Raw genomic sequence first — 23850 nt, 5'->3', positions numbered from 1 at the left:
CGTGCCATCTTGGGGAGGCAATGCAGCCACCCCTGTGGGGGCTTTTGTGGCCTGGGTGATACAGGGGGACAGGCTAGATGACAAAAATGGCCTCAAAAAGCCTCAAAATCAGTTGCAGTAAACAACACCCCACGGGGAATGGTGACAGAGCTGTGGTTCGCGTCTCAAAGGCTGTCTGCTGAATAGACACTGAATATAGGCACGAGCACAGGCTGGTGTTCCCGCCTTCCATCACAGATGGTGAATTTAGGAGCTCGCCCCCCCCCCCCCCCGCCCCAGTCCTTGCAGGAGCGTGATGGGGAGCTGCGGCTCTAACCCCGGCCCTGGAGCTCAAGGCAGACATCAGGCAGGGCAAACACCCTCCCCGAAAACCAGGCTCATGTTGGCCCTGGGGCTCCGGCAACATACCTGCCAGCTGTGTATTTTTGCAATTTTTAAAAGCTTTTGACGTTTTACTTTTCAATTCAGAATTTGCCTGGCACGCCCCATATCACAGCCCTGCAAAGAAAACCAACCTGTGTTTACAAACCTCCTCTCTTTGAGCCACAGTTGCCTGCACAGGCCCCGCTCCCTGCCTGCAGCCCGCTCCACCACATGTCCTCGCTACCCCCCAAAATTGCGGGCCCATGGGCTTTCTGCTCTTCCAGAGAAAACAAAACCCGAGAACTGCCTCGCAGCAGTGAAAAGGCTTTGAAAACATGGTGGTGGTGCATGGGAAACTCATACTGGGGTGAGGAAACCCAATGCCCTCGGAAGGGGGGGTTCTGGGGCTCCCCACTTCAGCCCAAGCCCCCGGCAGACGCTTGGGCTGGGGCAGGGAAGCCCTGTCCCCACAGGCAGTGCTGCCTATGCAGGCAGGCTGCCTGTGCAGGCTGGCTTGGGGCAAGCACCCCCGGAAAATGGCAAACCCCTGTGGTTTGCGGGACGATGGGGGGTGATCCCGTTGGTTTTGTCCCCCTAAATACCAGTGTTGGAGGAGCTGCGGGGCAAATCGGCATCACCAGTTTTCTTCGTCTCTTCGGGCGCAGCCAGGAGGTTGTAACGATGGTTGTGTCGCCGTACAGAGCGCGCTGGAGGCGGGGAGGCCAGGCTGGGTGGGAAGGAAATGCCAGGGAGGATTTTAACTTGTGCTCGGGAGTCCAGAGCTGGGGAAAAGCAACGATCCGGCCTCGGCCGGGTGGACGGGCGCTCGCTGAGCCGGCGTCGCCGTGAAGCGATGGCAGGGATGGGGGCGGTGGTGTCGGCAGTGCCTCTGACTGAAGTGAATCGGCAGCATGTGTTCATCCCGAAGTAGCACTTAGTGAGTGAAGTTTTGCTCAGTTTTAAATAACGCAGACACTTCCCGGAGGCTCTTTTCTTCTCCCTTCTCAGGTGCGGTTGGTGCAGTGCAGCAGGGGCTTTCCCGGCAGCGTGAAATCCTTGTAGGGTGAATATGTGAGACAGTGGCACGAGGAGAAGGGGACTGAAAGTGGCTCTCCAGCCCGGGGAGAAGAAGATTACAATCCAGGAAAGAAAGGCTGCCAGGCCCACAGCCTCGGCCTCTCCTTCGGGGAGAGCAATCCCCCCCCCCCCCCCCCCCCCCCCCCCCCCCCCCGCATTCAGCTTGATCCAATTCCCCTGGCTAAGCGGTGAACAATTTTGCCCCGGGGGTGAAGCCAGCGCCATTCCAGCAGAGCTTGAAACAGAATGTAAAAAAACCCCAAACAAACAAGAAAACACCCTTTTCTTCCTCAAACCAAGCAGATCTGGGCTGCGCCCCACATTTCACGAGGGCTCTGCAAGCGGCGAGTGGGGAAAAAAACCCCCAACCCTCAGCCCATTCGTGGGAAGGGGCTGGTGCCCAGGAGGGAGAAGGGAGAGCTCGTGGGAGGAGGGAGATCGCAGCGGGTATTTCCCCAAGCGGCAAACAGGGGCCACAATCTTTCGTAAGCTCGGTGACCGCCTCCAAAAGCGGGTGACAGGGGACGAGGTGCCTCGTGCCAGGAGTACCCGGAAAACAACTCGCCTCCGGGGTTTTCGGCTGCGCCTTGGCCAGACGCACGACGCAGGAGCCGTCCCTCCGCCTCGGCGCCTCCGTCCGGAGAGGTTCCCGGCCGCCGCTGCGGCGGGAGGCCTCGGAGGAGACTCAAGATTCGATCTTTTCCTTCTTTTTGCCTTTTTTCAGGAAAGACGGGGTCCGGAATTTCTTCTTCTTCTTAGAGGGTGATTTGGAGGGTGAACCTTCAGGGGAGACAGGGCTACTGGTTACCGTCTCCTTCTCCTTGGGGGCATCCGGGTCGGCGTTGGCGGGGGAGGTCGTCCGGCCCTCCCCTTTGCCCAGGCTTTCCTCGGTGCTTTGCTCCTCATCCTTCCCATTCACCACTGCCGGTGGCTCCTTCTCGGCGGTGGAATCGGCCGGCGCTTGGCCGCTGTCTGCCTTCTTGTCACCTTGGCAAGGGGAAAGGGGAGAGGTGAGGCTTGGGACAGCAGTAGCCAACGCTGTGGAGGTTTAAATCCACCCCCCCAGCTCGCTGGTTTGACCTGGGCAGGAGCAGGATTTGGCCCCTGCAGACGGAGAGTGCTGGGACCCGATCCCCTCCTGCCGCAGGTGCCGCTTTCCTGAGCCTTCCCCTCCCACCTCCCCGCAGGACAAGCGACGGTGGGATGGAGAGCTGGGAAGAGGCAAGCAGGGAGGGCGGCTGGCTCCGTCCCGGCCTCGCCACTGGAAATAAAGCGGGCAGCAAAGAAAACGAGGCAACCCAAGGCATTTCCTTCTGCGAAACCCTGAGCGGGGCGCCGCTCCCCGCGGGAGCGCGCCTGAAACGGGCCACGGAGAGCAAGGTCACCCCGAGCTAGCGGGGAGCGCGGTCGCCCGCGTCCCTCCTCCCGCAGCGAGGCTCAAGGATGGCCTCTCCGTACTTACTACGGTGACAAGTATTCAGAGTCAGAGGTAACTCCTTGGGTGAAAGCCACACGTGGAGGGAAGAGAAAGGAAGACGTTGTGGAGACAGACAGACACACACCATGAGACACAATGAGAAAGCGAGCAGCCGCGTGCTCCCGCTGCCCTCGCCCGCACCCTGAGACACGCCGCGGTTTGTAGATGCCAAATTTTGCACTTTGGGACGTATAATAACGGGAATATCGCACCCGTCAGCACCTTAGGAGGGGGACGGAGGTGTCCCCTACTGCCCCACAAAGCCACCGGCAGACGCTTAGGTCCTCCTGCTGTGACGTTCAAGGCAAGCGGCGGCTTTGGTGCCTTTGCGGTGTGAATCCCCATCGGTGTTCAGCCCCACTGGAGCATGGGCCCCCCCCGGGGAAAGGCAAAGGGACATGGTGGGGGATGATATTTATCCGCATTTCAGCAGGGTTTGGCTACAGCCACCCTCATCCCCCCCCCACTTCAGTTGCTCACTGGAGACCCTGCTCCTCATCTCTGCTCAGCTGGTGAGCCCGGGCACTCGCCAGCCCACTCACCCTCCGAGGGCTCCGCAGGCGTCGGGGCCGGGCTCTCCGCCGGTGCCACGGCCGGGCTCTGCGGCGGGGAGGCGGGGGGCGATTTGGCGGGGGGAGCCTGGCTCTCCTCTGCCGCGGCGTCCTTCTCGCCTGCCAGCGGAGAGACGTGCTGGCCCCGAGGTCCGCCATGTGCCGGCCCCGAGGGAGTTTGGGGATCAGGGCTCCCCCCGTACCCCTCCTACCCTGCAGCCCCAGCTTTTTCCTCTCCACCTCCTGCTTGTACTCCTCCAGCTCCTGGTCGGTGAGCTGGCTGAAGGGGTTCGGGGGCTCCGGCTCGGGGGGTGCCTCCTCCCGGGATGCCTCTTTGGCCTCCGCATCCCCCAAATGGCTCTCTGTGGACTGAAACACCCCCCCCCCCCGGGACGGTGTCATCCCTCTGAGCAGTGGAATGCCGGGGAGCCAGGAAGGGCTGGGTGCTCCGGGGAGGGGACACGGGGGGACCTACGGGGCTGCGGCTGGTCTCGGCGATCACACTGGCCAGCAGCTGCGACTGGGGCCCGGCCGACTTCACGTCCTGGCGGTTTTGTTCCCGGATCTGCAGGCGAGATGCCGAGTGAGGATGGGGAAAAAGCCTCCCTCTTGCTGAGACCCCTGCACCCACGTCCAAAAGCCTCTGGGTCTTTCAGGATACGGACCGTACCTTGTTCCTCATCTCCAATACCTCCTGTGGGTCTGTGTAGAGGGGCACAAACTGGTTGGGGTTCTCGATTCGGATGGGGGTCCCGCTGCTGCCTTTTTCCATCTCGTCTGCTTTCAGCCACTGCATGTCACAGAGATGAAACCCCGATAAATACACATCATGGAGAGAGGAGACCCCCATAACTGTGTGTTGCATAGAGGGGAGACCCCCGTAACTGTGTGTTGCATAGAGGGGAGACCCCGATAAATGCAAGTTGCATAGAGGGGAGACCCCGATAAAGCCTGTGGCGCTCGTTCCCCTGGGCTGGGGATGTGGGATTTTAATATAAATATTATTACAGGGGGAGAAACAGAAGCGGAAAGGAAAGCTTGTGTTAAATAAAGGCACCAAATGAAGCATTTCTCGCTTCTGGAGGATCCCTGGGCATTTCTGCGCACCAAATTTGGTAGGACCAATAACATCCCAGGCATCTTCCCATCTACCTTTTTTTTTTTGGTACCCAAAGCCCCACCCACCATCCGACTGATGCCTCTCCCCAAGCCAGACCCCTTCCCAAATTAACCCAACAGCCCCCCCCGGGGATGCTGCGGCAGCTCCGCACCGTCGTCTTCGTCTTCTGGCTGCCGGCGCTGCCCTGCTGCTCCTCTGCCACGTTGACCCTCATGTAGGTGTTGGGGGTGTTGAGCCACCGCGTCTTCTCCTTCTGTTGCTTCTGGGCGTGCTGCCGCAGCGCGGGGACAGGGGCGGCCTCCTCCTCGAAGACGAAGGCCGTCACCGTGGCGGGGATCAGCACATCACTTTTGGGTTTGCTCTTCTCCTGCACGAAGGGGTAGCGGTAGGTGTAGCCCGTGCGGTAACCCTGGAAAGGCAGAGAGCGCTTGGTCATCAGTAACATAGGGATAAAAAACGAGGGAGTTTTTGTGCGTTTTGGGGGAGCTCGCCGCATTTCGGCAGTGGCTGGTGCTCACCAGGTTGTCCAGCATTCTCATCAGGGCTTCGAATTCGTGCTCGCCCAAGCGACTCTTCTGCATGGGCCCAAAGGTGCTGCCGGCCCAGCGCACCGAGCCCACCTCGTGGGGCCGGTGCTTGGCGCGCTCCAGGACGATCAGGTTCTCCGCGCCGCCCGCGCTCGCCAGCGCCGACACCTATGGACAAGCCCCGGGAGAAGCAGCTGATGCAGCCGGACGGGGACAGGGACAGCCCCGGACCTGCCCACGGCTGCCGGGCTGCGCTGGTCTGTCCCATCCCGGGCACCGCGCTGGTGGCGGAGACCTGGCACAGCTCGGGACATGGTCCCGGGGCACCACGCCGGCTGCAGAGACCTGGCGCAGCTCAGTGCACGGTCCCAGCACACCGTGCTGGCAGCAGAGACCCGGCACAGCTCAGCACAGAGTCTTGGGGCACCACACTGTCAGCAAAGACCCAGCACAGCTCAGTTCATGGTCTCAGAGCAGCATGCTGGCCTCAGAGACCTGGCACAACTCAATGCAAGCTCCTGGGGCACCGTGCTGGCAACTGAGACCGTACACAGCTCGGTGCACGTCCCGGGTGCTCACCTGGATCTCGCAGGCCGCCTGCAGATGGAAGATGCTGTAGAAGGCCTCCTCGGCAGTGTCGCCCAGCGCCAGGACCCCGTGGTTGCGCAGCACCAGGATCTGCAGCGCCGAGCACGGGGTGGGGGGGACGTCAGCCAGGACCGGGGAGGGGGGGACGGGGATGGCAGGGTAGCCCTCACCCCCCCACCAGCCCACCCCCAGCCGCCCCGGTCCCCTCACCTTGCAGGTGGGGCCGAGGGATTTTTGGAGCTCAACCCGATCAGCTTCGTCCTCCACCTCCCCGCGGAAGTCGAAGTAGGCGACGTCCCCCAGCAGCAGCGCGGCGCGGGAAATGGGCAGCACGCCGCAGCGCATGGCCGACACCTGCGGTGGAACGAGCAGGGTGACAAACACCCCATCCCCTCCCCAAAATTCCATAGTCCCGTCCCCCCCCGCCCCCCGAAACCCCAATATCTTACTGCGGCGGTGGCCGGCGTGTGCAAGCGGATGATGCAGCGGGCATCGGGGCGGGCGGCGTAGATGGCGGCGTGGAGGCTGAAGCTGCGGGCGTCGGGGGCGAAGCCGGTGCTGCCCTGTTCCACCACGGCCCCCAGCACGTTCACTTTGATCTGTGGGGTAAGGGGAGGGGGATTTGGGGGCTCAGAGCTGGCTGGTTCCCCCCGCCCTGGGGAGCAGGGATGGGGGGTGGAGGACAGGGATGCTCACCAGGCTAGCCGCTGTCACCTCGCTGCATGCCAGCCCCTGCGGGGCCACCAAGAAATGCTCCTGCTCCTTGCTGACCCGCAGCTGTGCCAGGGAAAATTTTTTTATACCCATGTAGGTATAAAAAAACCCCCCAAACCAAAAAAACACCAAAAAACCCTCAAGCGCCCCCCAAAAAATTAACCCCCCAAAAACCCCAACTCCCCCCAAATCACCCAAACCTCCCCAAACCCCCCAAACTCTCACCCAAACCCCAGCCCCAAGACAAAAAAAACCCAACCCCCCAACTCCCCAAATCCCCCCCAAAACCAAACCCCCAACACCTCCCAAATGTCCCCCAAAAACCAAAACCCCCAAGCCCCCCCAAACCAACTCCCCCCAAAACCCACCCCCCCAAAATCCCACTCCCCCACAATCCCCCCAAGTCCCCCAAATCCCCCCAAATACCAATTCCCCCCCAAACCCCCAACACCCCTAAAACCGCAACCCCTCCAAAACACCCAAAACCCCTCTGAACACCCTCAAAACCTCTAATCCCTCCAAACCCCCTCAACCCCCCCAAAAAACCAAAATCCCCCCAAACAACCCCAAAACTCTCAACCACCCCAAAAACCCACTCAACACCCTCCAAAACAACCCAAACTTCCCCCCTCCCCCAAAACCCTTCCCAAAACACCCCCCTCTCCCCCCCCCCCCCAAAAAAAAAAGGAGCAAGCCCCCCCGGGGTGTTGGGGTGCTCACGGTGACGGCGGCGTGTCCCAGCTGTGCCCAGCCGTAGAGGTCGAGCAGGCGGTGGATGCTGCCCACCTTGCACCTCATCAGCCGCTCGCCCTTGGCCAGCGCCGGAGCCTCGGGGCCGTGCAGGTCATTGATGGGGGTGACAGCCGCCAGCCCTGGGGACGTGTCACCCCCCCAACCCCTTGGTGAGTGGGAGATGGGGGGGGGGGGAAGTGGGTTTGACCCCAAACCCCGGGGGTTTCCCAGGGAGCAGAGGGCTACCGAGCTGGGTTTGGTGGTCCCCCAAAACCTTGGGGGCCCCCAGGGTTTTGGAGGTGGCTGGTTGGGGTCTGTGGAGTGACACACCCCCCCCCCCCCCCGTGGTCCTGATTCCATCCCTCCCCCTTTTGCCACCTTTTCTACTAGAAAAGAAAGGAAAACCAGAGCCCTGCAGGATGTTTTCTCACCTACAACCCCATAAATTAAGAAAAAACCCTCAGGAGTTTCACCAAACCGCTCCTTTTTGCCCCCAAAAAGCCCTTGGCGGGCGCGGCCGTACCCATGGGCGAGGTGGGGAGGACGGCGGGAGACGTGGTGGCCATGAAGTCGGCGATCTGCCGCAGGGCCCAGACGTGGGACGAGTTGTTCCCCTTCTTCATCTGCTCCTGGATGAGGCTCTCCAGCTCCTCCCTGAAAGACTGCAGCATCCCGGCCCCGACAGCGTCACCTCCCCCGGGGAAGGGACACGGTGACCCAACAGGGACCCGACGGGTAGCAGCGGGGCGGGGGCACCGCCGGATCGTCGGTGGCAGCGTCACCAGCCTGGTGGCACCGATACCACTGGCTTGGTGGCATGGCGATGGTGGCATCACCGGCTTGGTGGCAGTAACACCACTGGCTTGGTGGCACGGTGATGGTGGCATCACTGGCATGGTGGCATGGTGGCAGCGGTGGCACCGGCAACTCAGTGGTAGCAGCACCACGGGCTTGGTGACGGTGACATTGCCAGCTTGGTGGCACCGTGGAGATGGCAGCACCATGGTGATGGTGGCACCGCCAGCCAGGTGGGGACGTGCCCTGAGCCAACACGTGGTGGCATTTGCTTGGGGACAGGAGGGATGGGGTTGGGGACGGGGTTGGGGACGGGGTTGTGGCCCCGAGAGGTGCCCCCCCTCACCGGGCTCTGGAGGATCATGGTGACCCGCTTCTTCTGCTCCATCATGTTGAAGTCCTGCCGCAGGTCGGCTGCCATGTTCCGTGCCCGCAGGTACTCGGGGTCGTCCTCGGCCAAACCCTCCAGATAACGGGGCCCGGGGGCGGGGGGCGAGGGCAGGGGCTCCGGGCTGGCGGCCACGCTCATCCTGCCGGCTGGACGGACGGACAGACAGACGGAGTCAGTCCCCACCACCCTCACCCCCTCCAAAAATACGGATTGCAAAGAAGCCACCGCAGATATCCCACAGCTGCGCCCCGTAGATAAGCCCCGGCCGGCCCCCGCCCTGCCTGAAGGCAGGAACCATCCATGTGATGAGTTGGCAGGCAGGGGACACTCAGCTGGGGGGGGGTCCCCTGCTGCCTGCACCGCCTGGGCTCATTTATTTCCCTCCCCACCCCCCCAGAGGAAGCAGCAGCTGAGAACGGGCAACTCGGTGCACTGATGGGAGCAGCACCAGCGACACCCGCCTTTGGGGCGGCTCCCAATCCGGGCCACGCGCCACCGAGGGGTCGACGCCACGGTGCTGCCGCACGTTTTGGGGACCGGTGCCAGCCGCTGCAGACCCCGAAACGCCGGTGCTGACCCCCACTTCCCTCCCCACCGTGCACTGGCTGAGGGCATCTTTGATGAAGCATTTTGGGAGGGGGGGGCTGCTGCAAAGGAGCCCCCCAAAATACGGGGCTCCGCTTGCCCCCCAAAATATGGGGGGTGCACATAAGGAGGAGCCAGTTGCCCAAACCTCAGCTGCTCCCCCAAATCCCGGGGGGCACCCCCCAACAAAGCTCCCCCCCATTACTCAGTGCTTTCACCAATGCAAAAGCAGACCCCCCTCACCCACCGCAGCCCCCCACATCCCCCCCAGTTTTGCTGCTCTGGTACCAACCTGGGTCAGCAGGAAGCCTTTTCCAGGCTAAAATTCCCGGGGGGGGCTCCCACGGTGGCCCCCAGCCCACGCCGGAGGATGAATGTCAGGCGATGGCGAGATCCTGAGCATCCCAGCAGGATTTTCCCCCCCAAGGAAAAGGAGGGAGAGCAGAGGGGTCTCCAAGGGCCCCCCCACATCACTGGGTGCTGGGGTGGGGGGGTCATCCCCAGGCTGCACACCCCCCCCCCCAGCATCTCCAACCGCCTCCGCCCTCACCGCACCCAACCCGCTGCGGCAGCCGCAGGGATGGCAGAGGATGATAAAAATAATAGGGAAAATTTTTTTGGGGGGGGGGGGGGGGCTGCAGCATCGCACTCCCGCATGGATGGGGATTGATGGGGGGGTCGGGTACCCACCACCCTCAGAGGATAAAGGCCGGGGGGGGGGGGATGCGCTGCAGCCCCCCAGCTTGGGGTGGGGGGGAGACAAAAGAAGGAAAAAAGGTGGAGGGGGGGCACCCAGCTGGTCGTGTCCCACCGCCCCCAGCCCCCCCAACCCTTCCCGGGGGAGGGGGCTGCTGCGGCCGGGAGGATGCTGCCATCACCCACCTCCTCCTCCTCCTCAGAGCATCCTGACAAAGAGCCGCCCCCCCCCCCCCCGCGCAGGTCCAGCTCCCTCTGCCGACACGCCACGCGTGGCCCCGCCCCCCCCCCCCCCCCACGGAGAGGGGGGGTAGAAGAGCGGGGAAGCCCACAGACCCCCCCAGGAAACTCACGCGAGCATCCCAGGCCCCCGAAAAAAGCCATTTTATTTACGAGATGTTAATGGGGAGTCACGCGAAATACACCGGTACCCGGCGGGGAAGGGGCGGCACCAATTGTTAATTGCCTCGTCATTACAATTAATTACTGCTCTCACCTCCCCACCGCGTTTTAGGGGGGATGTACCCCCTGTACCCCCCATTTTGGGCATAGGGCAGGTTGGGGTGCTGGGGGGCTGGAGCCTGCCCTGCGGCAGGAACCGTTACCCTAAAATTCGGTGCTCGAGCAGGGAATTTGGGGGTGACGCCGTGTCCCCCACGGGTCTCGGGGGAACACCCCGGCTCTTCAGGGGTTGGCTGGAAAAACCTTCAAAAAAAAAGAAAAGAAAATTTTTTTCCTCCTTTGGAATATTTTGGGGGGGTAAAAGCTGATTTGAAGCACCCCCCGTTTATGTCAATACAAACCAGAGGCTCCCCAAAACACTGAGCCCATGGGTGGGAGCTCCCTGCAAGGCCCAGGGGTGCCCCCCACCCACCCCAGGGGTGCCCCGTACCCCCACCACCTCTATGGGTGTCCTGTACCCCCCCCCAGGGTCCACCCAACCCCTTCGCCCTTGGCCGGGGCTGACCCCCCAACTCACCAGCCCCCCGCTCTCCTGCGGTGGCCCCAGGCAGGGGGGCAGCGGGGGGGGACCCCAGGGGCAGGGGGGGGCAGTGCCAGGCCAGGTCCCAGGGCCCCCCCCCAGGGGCACCTGCCTGCTGTCACCCAGCTCCTGCTCAGCACCCATGTCCTGCCGCTGGGAAAATGAGGGAGAAGGCAGAAAAAGGGGAATTAAAAAACATTGAAATTGAGGTTTCCCACCCCCCAGCTTCTGCTCTGAGGAACACCCCCCACCCCCTCCAAAAAATAACTCCATTTTAAAATTTTTAAATCAATTGCAACATGGAAAATGCCAAACAAGAAAATCCCGATCAGGCCCCCCCAAACCCGCACACGTCCTGGAGGGGGGTTTAGGATGCAGGGTCTCTATTTTGGGGTGATCCCCCCCCCAGTACCTTGAAGCCCCCCGTTTCTTCCAAAACCAGGCGCAGCAGGCGGATGTATTCGGCGGCGGCTTTCAGGGTGTCAACTTTGCTGGGCTTGCGGTCGCGGGGGATGAGGGGCACGATGGTCTTCAGCTTCGAGAAGCCACTGTTCAGGTTTTTAATCTGCCAGGAGGAAATAAATCGAGTTACGCCCCATGGGGATCCACAGCGGGGGGACCCCAGGATTAAACTGGGTCCTCCTAGAATTAAACTGGGGCCCCTCCAGGATTAAACTAGGTCCCCCAGGATTAAACTGGGGTCCTCCTACGATCAAACCAGGGTCCTCAGAATGAAACTAGGCTTCCCAGGATTAGGCCAGCCCCCCCCCCCCCCCAAATTAAACTAGGTCCTCCAGGATTAAACTGGGGCCCCTCCAGGATTAAACTAGGCTCCCCAGGATTAGACTGGCCTTCCCCAGGACTAAACTGGGTCCTCCTAGAATTAAACTAGGTCCCCCAGAATTAAACTGGGGCCCTTCCAGGATTAAACTGGGGTCCACCTAGGATTAAACCACCCCCCCCCAGGATTAAACCAGGCCCCCCAGAATTAAACTGGGGCCCTCCTAGGATTAAACCAGGCCCCCCAGGATTAAACTAAGCTCCCCAGGATTAAACCAGCCCCGCCCCCCCCCCCCCCCCGCAAAGCACCTCAGGGCAATGCTGCTGGGTGTCCCCCAACTAGAGCAGCCCTGGGGCGGCCCTGGGTGCCACCATGACGGGACATCACTTGCAGCCCCCTGGGATTTGATTTTGGGGGGGATGCAGAGGGTTTTTTTAAGGGGGGTGTCCCCTCACCCTCTCACGCTCCTTGGCGTTGGCCGCCTGCCGTCGCTCCAGCACCTCCGCCAGGTCCCCGGCTGGCTGGTAGCCCCCGGCCGGTTGCTTGCGCAGGCGAGCGATGGCGGCGGCACGGGGCAGGGGGCCGTAGCGTTGGCTCAGCACCCCCTCCAGCACCTCGGGGGCTGGGGTGGGTAACAGGACCCCCACCGGATGCCCCCCGGTTCCGCTGGCCTCCCCCATACCCAGGAAAGCGGACAAATCCTGCAGCGCAACCTCGCCCCACCTGTGCTGCCTCCAAAAAGGGGGCAAATAGGTAAAAAAGGCCTTTAAATACCCTGGGAGCCCAACGAGCTGCAGGTGGGGTCGAGCCCAGCCTAACGAGCGGGGTGGGTGCAGGGATGGGATGGGGCTTACCCTGTGCCTCAGTTTTCCCACTCAGCAGTTGAGCCCCCAAAGCCGGCGGCCACAAAGCCTTGACCCGAAAAGGGACCCGAAAATATTCCCAGGAGCGCAGGGGGGGAGCCTTATGGGAGGGGGGGCGATGGATAAGGCCTGATGCCCTGGGGATGGGCAGCTGGCATTGCTCCACAGGGAGAAAGAGGGGTTTGTTTGGGAGGCTTCGTGTGTCCCTAAAAAGGTGGGAAACTCTTTTGGGTGGAGAAAATAAAAATATGAGGAGTTTAATAACGGCGGGAGCTGTTTCGGTAGATGGCAGTGTTAGTCCCTGCGATGCTGGAAACCTCTGGGTGGCCGGAAAAAAGAGCAAAATTCCCCTTTTGCCCACCAAAAACCGAGGCCAAAGGTCACCCTGGGTTATTCGCTGTGGCGGAACCTCATTCCAGACCCATTCCCGGGATGGTTTTCCCCCTCCCGAAACACTGTCCATCCTCCCCTCTGGTGCTTTTGGGGAGAAAAGCTCCCCCAAGGCGGCTCACCCTGCTTTTTTTAGGGAGCGGGTTCCCCGTGGGATGTGTGTGGGGGACAGACATGTTTCCCTGTGCGGGGCTGCAGCCGTTGTGCCTCAGTTTCCCCAAACATGAAAACACCTGCGGGGGCTGAAAACCATCCCTGGGCTGCAGCAGAGTCCTGCCATTTTGTTCCTCACCCGGAGGGAGACTGGAGCTGGAGGAGCAAATTGCAAAGAAACCCCCAAATGAGCCCCAAAATGAGCTTGGAGACACCTGGAAGGCAAATGAGCTTTTATTAGAACCTCAGAAAACCCTATTTTTTCCTCTTTAATGCTCCATAATGAGCTTCCCCGTCCCGCAGCCGGATCTGGATAATCACATTATTACTGCCCAGATCACGGGGGGGGAGTGGATCTTACAAATTAATCCAAGGGCAAGTGGGTTTAAAGACACCCCCCAAAAAAAGGTCTGTGCACTTTTATTCGAAAGTGGCAGCCTCCAAGGGGGGAATTAGGGCTGCTGAAATCCTCTGCTTCCCAGCAGCCGGGGTTTGCTCCTTTCCCCTTGTTTTATAGTTGGGAAAATTGCCCCAGTTTAGATGTTTGTGGATTAAAAATTGAGGGGAAAATGGGAAGTGGGGGGAGGTGTGGCGGGGGTGGGTGACAGAGGTATTTGGGGGTTGCTTGTGCAAATGGGATTTCCAGGGGTCTTGCCGTGATGGTAAGCAAGCGGATGTGGAGGGCTAAATTATTGGGAGTCAGGGTTATTAGGGGTCACAGTTACTAGGGACCATGGTTTTTAGGGGTCACAGTTATTAGGGGTCATGTTTTTTAGGGGTCATAGTTATTAGGGGTCACAGTTATTAGAGGTCATGGTTATTAGGGACTGTGGTTTTAGGGCTCATTTTTTAGGGGTTGTGTTTTTTAGGCGTCACAATTATTTGGAGTCATGGTTATTAGGGACCATGTTTTTAGGGGTCACAGTTATTTGAGGTCAGGGTTATTAGGGGTCAGTGTTATTAGGGCTCAGAGTGATCAGCCCTTGCTCACAGCAAGCGCAGGGGAGCATCTGCAGCGGATGGGGATGCTGCAAAGTCAGACAGGAGTTTATTTTCGGCCCCTCCACTCCATTTTCTGCTTCTGCCAGCCCGATGCACAACGAGTGCGGCCGGATGCAGCCCGCTGAAAACAGCAGCAGCCTCACGGAGCCGGCGTGAGCCAGGGGAGAGCAGTGGTGAAAGGCCGGTGAGGGAAAGGGCAGAGCTCCTCCAGCAGCGAAGCCTCTCCAGCGGGTTTGGATAACAGCTCGAGTCGCCCCAACCCGGGCTTAGGGCATACCCAGGATTTCTGAGTTTTGGGGGTTTCTTCCCAATTTCTGCCCCCCTGGGGTCGCAGCCTGCTTTGCTGCAGGCCAAGCATCCTCTGTGCAGCTCCTGGCAGGGGTGGGAGCTTGGGAAGCATTCAGGGCTGAATTCCCGGAAAACAGCATCCCGGCAGCCCGGGGGTGATTGGCCCATTGGGAACGCTTTGGACCGAGGCGGTTTTCCAACCCTTTAGGCTCACACGTCCCCAGGTATCCCTTTCATTTTCCCTGCTCTAAGCGTGGCCAGAGCAAGAGCCGGCCATGGGTCCCAAAGCCCCAGCACTGGCTGCCGCCCCCGGGATGCTCCCCAAAGCTGGGTGCCTTCATCCCATTGAATTCACCCCATCCCACCGGGCCAGCAACGCTGATGCTCTGTTGGGATCTGACATTTGCTGTTATCACGAGACTGGAAAAGTTACCCAGCGGTTTCTAATTACTGCGGCGGGGTCGCTGCTGGGAAGGTCAGGGAAGAGGGTTGGTGCCAGGGCTGCGACGTGGCCGGATACTGGCGCAGGGCAGCTGTTGACATGTGACTGAGCCCAATCTTTCTTGGCACGGCCCCAAATGTCTCGGAAACAGCCGGTCCCTGCTGGAGCCGCCGGCCTCGTGCCGACTCCGTGCTGCCCGTGAGTGCCCGAGATGGGCTGCGGGCCGGCTCCTGGCCACAGGTGGGGAGCGCCTTAATAAAACGCTTTGAGGTGCTTTACTGAGCGTTGGCATCCCCTCCGGCCGTGGCAGAGGATGCAGGAGCTGTGACCGGCATTTCCACCTCTCCCTCCTCCTCCTTTTGCCATCAAACGTGTCCTGAGACACCCGCTCTCCTGGGTAGCTGCACCCAGGAATTCGTGGCATCATTTGCAGCTGGGAATCCTCACCGGGCTGCCGCCGACTTGGCAGATCCTGGTCCCCGAGCTCGCCAGGGGTCAAGCCTGACTTGGCATCGGGACCACCCGTTCTGCTTCCAGTGGGTACCGGGTGCCTGGGGACAGGGCTCGCAGCCGACAGTATGGGAAACGGGGGAGCGTGGGTTACCATATGGCCAGCGAGGCCTCCTTAAAACCTTTTATCCTGCCATTAAAACCATAAAATCATCTCTCCTGATCCCATCAATGCTGCTGGCAATATTGGTATCTGTGCCTCCTGAATGCCTTATCTTAGCAAAATATCACTGTGCACTGGCGGGAGGCAGAGACCTCTGTCTCGGCCGAGTTTTCCCGGCTCACCTGGCTGTTTGAGCTGGAAATTTGAAGGTGTATTTGTGATGGAAAGTCCAGAGGCTGCTTTCGCACCCAGCCGTGGTGTTGACATTGTGGGAGTTGCAGCTGGGCGGGTTCCCCGCACGATGCCTTGGAGGCCGGGGGGGATCCCAGGGGGCATCGACGTCCTGCCCGCATCCTGGCCGGCTGCTCCTCCGTCGCCTCTTTATAAAAAGGTTTAATTAAAAGCAGGAGGTGAATGAAAATGCTGTGCTGGGGAGGTGGAGATGGTCCCCGGCCACCCACCAAGGTCCCTGGGGGGGGTCCCACACTGGCAAGGGGCAGGTCTTGCCTCCTCCATGTGCTGAATTATACATGAGGCAGAAGGGACAATAAAGGGGTTTATCGGCCGGGTCCGGAGCCCGCTGCAATGAGGATTGCAGCAGGGACAATGTGAGTGGGGTGGGAACGGCTGGGCGATGGGGGTCAGCATCACTTGGCTCCCATCAACCCGACCCTTAATTACATCAGGAGATGAAATAATCCTGGCTTGGTTAAATAAAAATAATAATTCAAGTCCTGCTGGGACTGGTGGTGGGGGGGGAACAAATACCTGCCGAGACACCCAGCGATGACCCTGGCCCCCCCACCTCCCCAGCCCCACTTGTTCCCTGGCACATCTCCCATCGCCCAATGCTCGCAGTTCATTTTATTTTCCCTTTCCTGGAGATTCCCAGTGCGGACATGCCAGGAGGTGGATTGTAAAGCCGCCGGCGCCGAGGGCTCGGTGACATTTCCTCTGTGCCGGCAGCAATAGGAGCGGGGACGGAACAAAGGTGGCTCTGTCCTTCCCGGCTTGAAGAAGTCTTTTTGTAAAAGCTGGCGGAGGGAGGATCCCAGCCTGGAGCAGCCGGAGTTTTCCCTGTCCAAGCACAGAGGAATTTTTGGAGATAAAAGAAGTTTCCGTCAGCCAAAGGCAGTGCCAACCTCCCTACCCCGGCACAAGGCAGGTGGCTCATGGCACGGCTGCCATCGCAGCCGGCGCGGCTGTGAGCACGCTGCGGTTGGATTCTGGCTGCCGCTGGCCCCCAGCGACTGTCCTGGGGTCTGGATTAGTCCTGGGCTGTCACCGTCAGCCACGTGCCCTAGGGATGGGGGTGAGATGGGGACAGGGACCAAGGCAGGGATGGGGATGGGACAGGGAAGGGGATGGGATAGGGACAGGGACAGGGATGGGGAAAGGGATGGGATGGGGTCAGGGATGGGGACAGGGACAGGATAGGGACAGGGATGGGATAGGGACAGTGACCAGGATGAGGCCAGGGCTGGGCTGGGGCTCAGGCTCTACCTCGTTCTCCCCAACCAGCGCAGCACCTTGCAAAGGGAAGGTGCCCAGCTTAGAGCCCAGACTAAGATTTAGGGCTGGGTTTAACCTTCAGCACATCCAGGCGGTGCCTGAGCCCGGGGGGGAGCGCGCTTCCCCCAGAGACGAGCCTTGCCCCTTCTCTCGAGCCCCCGTCATGGCCCAGCCGCCTGCAACAGGGAAATGTGGGGCTGCAGCTTTGTCGCCCTCCTCTCTGACAGCAATTTCTGCCTTGCCTGTCCTGGATAACCGTGCCAGCGCTGGTTGCCAGTGCTGCCCGGCCCTCCGAGCTGGATAATCTCCATCTGATAGAATTAATAGGTGCATCAACCTTAAACCTCTTTGCTTGGCAGCTCCTCTCTGGCAGTGGGGAGAGGGGACTCATGCGCCCACGGTCACGTAGGGACAGAGCCACCGAGCCACAAGTCCAGGGAGGCTGCCAGGCCACAGCAGCAGCTCTTCCCCCCCTCTTTCTACCCCCTGTCTGGGTTTTCTGGGGGTTCTCCAGGGCCCCCAAAGCTCTGCATAAGCAGGAGAGCCACCGCTGCTGTGCCAGATGCCCGCAGATCCCGATTAAGCACTTTGCCGGGTAAGAGCCATGTGGGCAGCCACATGTCCCTGCCCCACGTGCACACGCACATGCAAGATGCACACATGCGCACGCACGATATCTGGTGTCCGCGGGTGTTACCAGGATTGGGGCCATACAGACCTGGCACAGTTTGGAGCTTCCAGCCCCTGCAAATGCCCTCTTGCAAACACATCCATCCCGCCCCGGCATTAATTTTCCCATTTGATTTTTCTCCCCCAGGAAAAAGGAGAGAGGATTTTTCAGTAAAACTGTCTGCACCGAAATTTGGGCTGGGGACAAGGAAGCCAAGTCACCCCCTCAACGGGGACGGGGCATCATGGGGGTCACCCATGGGCTGGTCCAGGATCTGGCTGTTATTTATTGCTGTGCAAAGGGGTACGGCATGGAGGGTTGCTCTGCTGGGGGGGTCAGCGAGGGTGATGTTGTGTGGTGTGGGACAGGAGGAACCCAAACCCACCAGCACCACGCATTAAGCATCACATCCCAGACAGCTCCGTCATGCTCATCCCACAGCTCCAGGATTACACCAGTGCCCCTAAAATCCCGTATTTATCTCTGCAGTGCCCAGCCAATGACCTCGGAGCTGATGCGCAGGACCTTCCTCCGCGGGGATCAGAGATGATAAAGCTCTCCCGGTCCTGCCTCGCCACAGGGCACAAGGTCCCAATCCCAGCAAACCACCTCGGCTGCTCTAAGGATGACATCCGAGCACGCGGCAGACAGGATGGACGGCAAGGCCTTCACCCAGGTAAGGGGATTTTCTCCCGGGATTTGGGATTTGGGGTTTCTTTTTCTCCTTGTGCCTGGCTAAGGAACTGCGATGGCCCCAGTGCGAAGGGATGCGGGGCCAATCCATCCAGCTGCTGCTTGTCAGAAAGGGAGTAACTGTGGGTGGCAGGGGATCACGGGATGGATGCCGGTGAAATAATTAATGGAATGGTGTGGGAGAGCTGTTTCCCAAACCTCTGGCCCCAAGCCAAGCAGGGTGATGTGGAAGCAAGGCAGGATGTTATGTTCGGGGTGTTTTTCTGCCTGGCGGAGTGAATTGAAGAAAAAATACATGAGCGGGGCTTTGAGACATGGTCCTCCCTGCAGAGGAGAGATGTGAGATGCTGCTTGTGGGTAAGCAAGGGTCCAGGGGAGAGCCCGGCTCTGGTCCTGCATCCTGGGGAGAGCTGGCCAGGATACAGGATGGGGTTAGGGATTGCTTTTCTCGCCCCAGAAGTGGCTGAGGGAGCATCAGCATTTCCCTAGTAGGGTGCTGGGCATCTGTGCTCAGCATGGGACTGCCCGGCAATTTCTCTGCATACAGAGTTTAGGAAGTTTCTCTGGAAAAACTGTTTTCCCCTGTGCCTCAGCAGCTGTTTGCTGTTTCAAAACCATCTTTGCTGGAAAATGCAAAAAAAAAAGAAAGCACTACATTTCATTTCCAACCTCTCCCCATTTCACCTGAGCAGTGGGCAAGGCTGGGAGAGCAGGAGCCCCTCGGCTGTGGGATGGGGGTCCCCCCTTGTGCTCCAGGTTTTAAGAGGCTGCCCAACTCCTCGCTCCCTTGCCGGCTCTGCCAGCACCTCACCCAAACACCGAGGATGGGTTGAAAGGTGCATCCATCCGCGCATGGCTTTGCCGTGGTGACGTGGACGCTGGTCCCTGCCTGTGCGATGGCTTTCCCGGCAGGGCTAAGGGCTGGGATCCTGCCGTAGCCGTGCACCCGACACTGAGTTTCAGGTTATTTCCTCCGATCATCAGTGCTGGGTGGGAAGGATTTCGCAGGAATCAACACAGGCGGAGATCCCAGGGCGGGGTTTGCATTTGGGATTTGACCCCAGCTCAGTCCCTGGGCTTCCCCCAAGCCTTCAGCTTGCTGCTTCACCTCCAGCTGCTGCCAGACTGCCGCCTCAGCGGCCCTTCCCTCCAGCTTCCCGGCAGAGCCAGAGACTTCCCGCACGCTCCCAGCTTCTGCCAGCTGGGGCTCAAGGACTGACCCTGCGCCCAGCCTGGGCTGGATGTGGCTGTGGCACAGGGGCATCTCAGGGTGATGGCAGGGTTATCCCACTGCCGGCACGCTCCAGGATGGGACCCCTGAGACCCAGCTCTGGGAGCCTGGTGTAGTGAGGGAAAAACCAGGGGACCTTCTGAGCATCCAGACTCTTTGGATCGGAAATAGAAATGGCATCCACATGCTTAGCATGGGCTGCAAATCCCTTGGGCTTGCTCCCACCCAGAGCTCTGGGAGGAAGCACAGGGGGTCCCACAGAGGAGGCGAGGGCACCGAGCATCCCCCTGCCTGTTGCTGCCTGCTCTCACAGCAGCCTGCCTGCTGCTGCTCACCCTGCTTGTGCCCCAGCTCCAGTCTGGTGGCACCGGGGACGTGCGCTTGCCCCATGCCGTGGGACGCGGCGGTGACCCAGCTCTGCCGCTGCTGGAAGCCGGGAAAGCGCCTGGGGGATGCTGGAGAAACCTCCTCTTTCCGCTGTGATTGAGAAAGTGCCACACGCGGGAGTTATTCATCCCAGGGCGGCGTGACTCAAGGTCCTGTGTCCTGGCTGGGACTTTTGACCTCAGAGGTGTGCCAGGCTCGCACGGTGCCCAACACAGCCCTTGCCAGCCCTGGGACCCACCCCAGCTCTCCCTGAGTTTAGCCATGCCGGCTTTTGGGGACACCATCCATCCTGCCAGGGCTCCTGCCAGCTCCAACATCCCCTCTGGGGTTTGGGGACCTTGCTTTGGGGTCTTTGAGGATGATGGAAATTGCTCATGGAAATGCAAGGGGCTCAGATGTCTCCTCTCCCCATTGCATCATGGGGGCTGATCCTGGGGGACTCTGGGCTGGTCCCGTGGGAGATCCGATGTCCCCTTGGATCAGGAGATGTTCAATGGAGCTGGCAGACTCCCTGGCAGCTGGATAAGCTGAGAGCTTATGGCCAGCGCTGCTGCAAGGGAGGTCAGGGCAGGCAGTGGAAAGCAAACGTCAACCTCGTGTCCCAGTAATTCAGCAGGAGGCAGAGGGAGAGGCAGCAGCAGAAGCTTGGTGTGGATGGGGCAAACTGGATTTGCCCCTGCTGAGGGTCTCACTAGAAAAATACTCCCGGGCATGGAGATGCTCCCAAGGTTTGAGGATGGCCATCACCAGCAGAGAACGGCTGTCACCAGTGGAAGATGGCCATCACCAGTGGAGGATGGCCATCACCACAGGTCCCCTCGCGGCAGAGGTCCAGCGACCTCCAGAGCCCACTCGCACATCACACGCTTGTACCCGCCGCTGGGTAACACTTCCCGGCCAAACCCCATTCGGTTTCCTCCTGTCCTGGCTGGTGGCCCTGTGGCTTTGGTGGGGGGAGTGAAGGGTCTGAGGAGAGCAAGGCAAGAGCCAGAACAGGGCGCCTGTAACACGTGAGGAAGCTAAAATTAGGTGGCTACATCTAATCTAATTTAATCTCCCCTTTTCCATCTGTGTAACACAGATTAGCCTGGTTGTGCGGGGTGGGAAGGCTGGGCTGCAGAAGGCAGGCTGCCCCCAGCCTGAGGGCACCCCATTTCCCAGTCCCCACCTGACCCACAGCGAATCCCTCCGGCTGTTTTGGGGACGGCTGGCTGCTCAGGGAAGGATGGCCTTTGGATGCAGCTGGATGTTTTAGGATGGGTGTGTTGGAAGTCAGCTCCGGGGTTATGAGCATCTGCAGAGGAGCAGCAGTAGGACAGGACGGACAGATTCCCCCCCAGCCCCCCCAGCACAGACAGAAGACAATCCTCCCCTCTCCTTCCACCTTTGCGGAGCGGTTTGGGATGGGCGAACCTCGTCCCTCGCCACAGAGCTGGGGAAAGGCTGTTTCGCCCAGCTCAGCCCCAAGGTCACGCGCTCCATCCCACAGCTGCCGAAGAAAGAAAAGTTCTCGGACCGGTTTTCTATTCCCAGCCCCGTGAAAGGGTTGGGTCCGGCCGAGTTCAAGGTTTCCGGTGCGTTGGGTGACCAGACAAAGTAAATAAATGGTCACCGGTGTCATTCTTCTGTCGATGGGTTCGTTTGGGATGTGTGTGTGTGTGTGTGTCAAATGAAACATTGTTGGAAACTATGTAGAGCACCGATGGAGCAATGAATCACAGGGCAGGTGATCTAAGATGAATTAACGCCTCTGCTGGAGCAGCTCCAGCTCCGAGATCATCCTGGCTGCTCCATGCTGCACAGCAGCCTCGAAAAATCGGATGCGCCGGGTCTGGTTCCCAATTCCTCTATCCCCATCCTGATCCATGCCTCAGTTTCCCCATTATAAAAGAGGGATATTACTCTCGCCAGGTTTGCAACACTCTCTCTTGGGGGTTGCCAACCCCCCCCGGGCAGCAGCGGTTCGGGGGGCTTTGCCCTATGCTATAGGTCAGGTTGGTCCCGCTTGCATGGGCTAGCATCCAGAGGCGGTCCCAGGACTCTGGGATGCTCCATCCCTGCTCCGGCCGCTGGGCACAGCCCTTCCTTTCAAGCTCCGACGATGTCATTACCGCAGTCATTCGTCTTTAAAGAATCGCATTAGAGAAATTAGAGCCGGTTGTAACTTCAATCCCTGCAATCAGCCCATTTCCTTTTGCTAAGGAACGCAGCATTAAATGCCCATAGATTATTACAAGCCCATACGAAGCCAGGAAGCAGCTGGGAGGGACGGCTTGAAAAGATTTAGATTTTGAGGTTTATTACGTGAAAGGAATTACAAAACGTGTTAGAAAAACTAATTTTAAATAAAAAATCACTTTAAAAGCAAGTGCTATTTAGAGGAATGCATGGATCAGAGACCTGCTCCTCCTGCCTTTCTTGACTAGGGTATTATCCAGCAAATAAATTGAGTGTTGAGGAATATGCCTCCCTGAATAAACTGATTTTGCAGAGGTGAACTGAGCTCCTGAGTGGGACAGAATGATGAGACAGACCCTTCATTTTGCACATACAGTCACTTCCTTCATCCAGCTGGGCAGGCAGCAGACGGGGAAGGTGGACAGATGTGCCCAGCTATTTTTAGGCTAAGCGCTGCTTTAATTTCATCTTAACCACTGAGAATTTGGGTATTTAGCAAAAAAAGCTGGATGAGAGGGTGAATTGAAACGCAGGCACACCGAAAAAGATTAAAAAGCATCAGCTGCCGATACGGAGCTTTAACCGAAACCCTGGACAAACTCGGGCTCGATGGGCAGGGTCCGGCAGGACTGGATCGCCCAGGAAAAGGAGTCTGGCAGCGGGGTTGTCTCGGCTCTGTTTCTCTCCCTCTATTTTGGTTGCTTCTCCCCCTCTCTCTTCCCTTTGAAATGGAGTTTCAATTCCTTGGAAAAATGATGTAAATGACCACTTAGAAAGAAATATTACAAGGTAAAGCCAGGAAGAGTTTGAGCTGCTCAGAACTGGTTGGGAAAGCGCGGCAGGGAGCAGGCAGACGGGTTGGGTAACTCCTGCCCCAGGGCTGCTAAGACCGGCTCTTCTGGGAGCCAGGATCCGGGCAGCAGGAGCTGTTCTGGAGGGCCAGGCGGGCGTAGGACGTGCCACGGCCCTCGTAGGGCTCCTTGCAACGCCCAGCTGCGGGTCTTTGCATGGCTTCGGCCCTCGAATTCCCAGATGGAGCCAGGAGAAGGGAGCCGGGATGGAGACAAGGGGGAAGGAGGGATGGTGGAGGCAGATTCCGGCCCTTCCCTGGGATAACGCGGGCGGAGGCTTCCTAAAGCTTTGGGGTCACCGAGAACCCCCTTTCAGCCCTTCCCTGTGCATGGGGAGCGGTACACATGCGTGCAGGCGTAAGAACCGCCACGGCCTGCGGGCTGATGGATGCACACTGACGGATGCACAGGGATGCGCACGTTAATGTACATGTGATCTCACACACACATGCAGTACGGTGCACGCACACCCGTGCATCTGCAGGGACACACCGAGGCACACGCAGACGCTGATGACCACGACGGGTGCGTGCACGGACACATGCCAACGCGCGTAAGCTGGGCTGCGCGTGCACACGCACGCACACACCTGCTGCTGTACGCCCCCCTCCCTCGCTCCGGGGGTGCACATATGCCAGTGTGCACGCACAGACAGCAGTGCCCGCATCCCTCCCCCCCACTGCACCCCTCCTAGACCATGCAACCCACCCCCCCGTGCACTGACCCATGCACACACGCCCCCCCCCCCAGTTCACGCACACCCCCAGTACACCCCCAACGCAAGCACACACCCCCAGTACACCCCCAACACTCCCCCAGTGCACCCACAGCCCCCACCCAGTTCACCCACACTCATCTCCCCTGCACTCCCCCGATGCCCACCCGAGATCCTGTTCACCCCCCACATCCATCGCCCCCCTGGTGTCACCCATTCATCCCCCGTTCATTCACCCTCCCCATTCGCCCCGCTATTCATTCTCCTTCCCATTCCCCCCCCATTGATTCACCCCCTCCGTTGACGCCCCCGCTCCATTCACCCCCATTCGCCTCCCCATTCGCTCACCCCCGTTGACCCCCCCCATTCATTCACCCCCTCCCTGCGGCGCCTCCTAGCGGCGGGCGCCAGCCCCGCGCCGGGCACACACCCTCGCGGCTCGGCCAATGAGAAACGGCCGCGGCGGCGCGTCACTCGTGGGCC

General features: G+C 59.9%; 2 protein-coding genes across 4 annotated transcripts; both read right to left on the bottom strand.

Moving 5' to 3' along the window:
* Positions 1-1572: 1572 nt before the first annotated feature.
* ADD2 (adducin 2) lies at positions 1573-8550 on the bottom strand. 2 transcript variants are annotated; one of them, XM_075043726.1, is made up of 14 exons: positions 8291-8550; positions 7673-7811; positions 7138-7289; positions 6400-6480; positions 6153-6302; positions 5914-6057; positions 5695-5793; positions 5107-5283; positions 4740-4997; positions 4139-4258; positions 3944-4033; positions 3681-3837; positions 3460-3588; positions 1573-2427 (listed from the first exon to the last, which is right to left on the bottom strand). In XM_075043726.1, the coding sequence occupies exons 1-14, from the start codon at positions 8471-8473 to the stop codon at positions 2126-2128; spliced, it is 2181 nt and encodes a 726-aa protein (XP_074899827.1). In that variant the 5' UTR covers positions 8474-8550; the 3' UTR covers positions 1573-2125. The 2 variants fall into 2 exon arrangements, with proteins under 2 accessions (XP_074899827.1, XP_074899826.1); XM_075043725.1 differs by lacking the exon at positions 8291-8550 and having other exon boundaries at positions 7673-8279.
* Positions 8551-10008: 1458 nt separating this feature from the next.
* On the bottom strand, positions 10009-15590 carry FIGLA (folliculogenesis specific bHLH transcription factor). 2 transcript variants are annotated; one of them, XM_075042141.1, is made up of 4 exons: positions 15313-15590; positions 11011-11163; positions 10596-10751; positions 10009-10321 (listed from the first exon to the last, which is right to left on the bottom strand). In XM_075042141.1, exons 1-4 carry the CDS (start codon positions 15481-15483, stop codon positions 10301-10303), a joined length of 501 nt encoding a protein of 166 aa, XP_074898242.1. In that variant the 5' UTR covers positions 15484-15590; the 3' UTR covers positions 10009-10300. The 2 variants fall into 2 exon arrangements, with proteins under 2 accessions (XP_074898242.1, XP_074898241.1); XM_075042140.1 differs by lacking the exon at positions 15313-15590 and adding an exon at positions 11835-12059.
* Positions 15591-23850: the final 8260 nt, after the last annotated feature.

This window comes from Buteo buteo, chromosome 12 (genome assembly GCF_964188355.1).
Source record: "Buteo buteo chromosome 12, bButBut1.hap1.1, whole genome shotgun sequence".
Taxonomy (NCBI): domain Eukaryota; kingdom Metazoa; phylum Chordata; class Aves; order Accipitriformes; family Accipitridae; genus Buteo; species Buteo buteo.
This window is presented reverse-complemented; position numbering and strand designations above follow the sequence as displayed.

What these genes read in the sequence shown, in the direction of transcription:
- FIGLA (XM_075042140.1), bottom strand. Translation starts at nt 12,059, where the DNA reads ATGGGGGAGGCCAGCGGAACCGGGGGGCATCCGGTGGGGGTCCTGTTA. An exon ending in ACGCCAAGGAGCGTGAGAGG is followed by an intron (nt 11,164 to 11,834) that starts GTGAGGGGACAC and finishes TCCTCCTGGCAG; the next exon opens with ATTAAAAACCTGAACAGTGG. An exon ending in AAGAAACGGGGGGCTTCAAG is followed by an intron (nt 10,752 to 11,010) that starts GTACTGGGGGGG and finishes TCATTTTCCCAG; the next exon opens with CGGCAGGACATGGGTGCTGA.
- ADD2 (XM_075043725.1), bottom strand. Translation starts at nt 8,153, where the DNA reads ATGGTGCTGCCATCTCCACGGTGCCACCAAGCTGGCAATGTCACCGTC. An exon ending in CCTCCCCACCTCGCCCATGG is followed by an intron (nt 7,290 to 7,672) that starts GTACGGCCGCGC and finishes ACACGTCCCCAG; the next exon opens with GGCTGGCGGCTGTCACCCCC. An exon ending in AGGCGGCCTGCGAGATCCAG is followed by an intron (nt 5,284 to 5,694) that starts GTGAGCACCCGG and finishes GCTTGTCCATAG; the next exon opens with GTGTCGGCGCTGGCGAGCGC.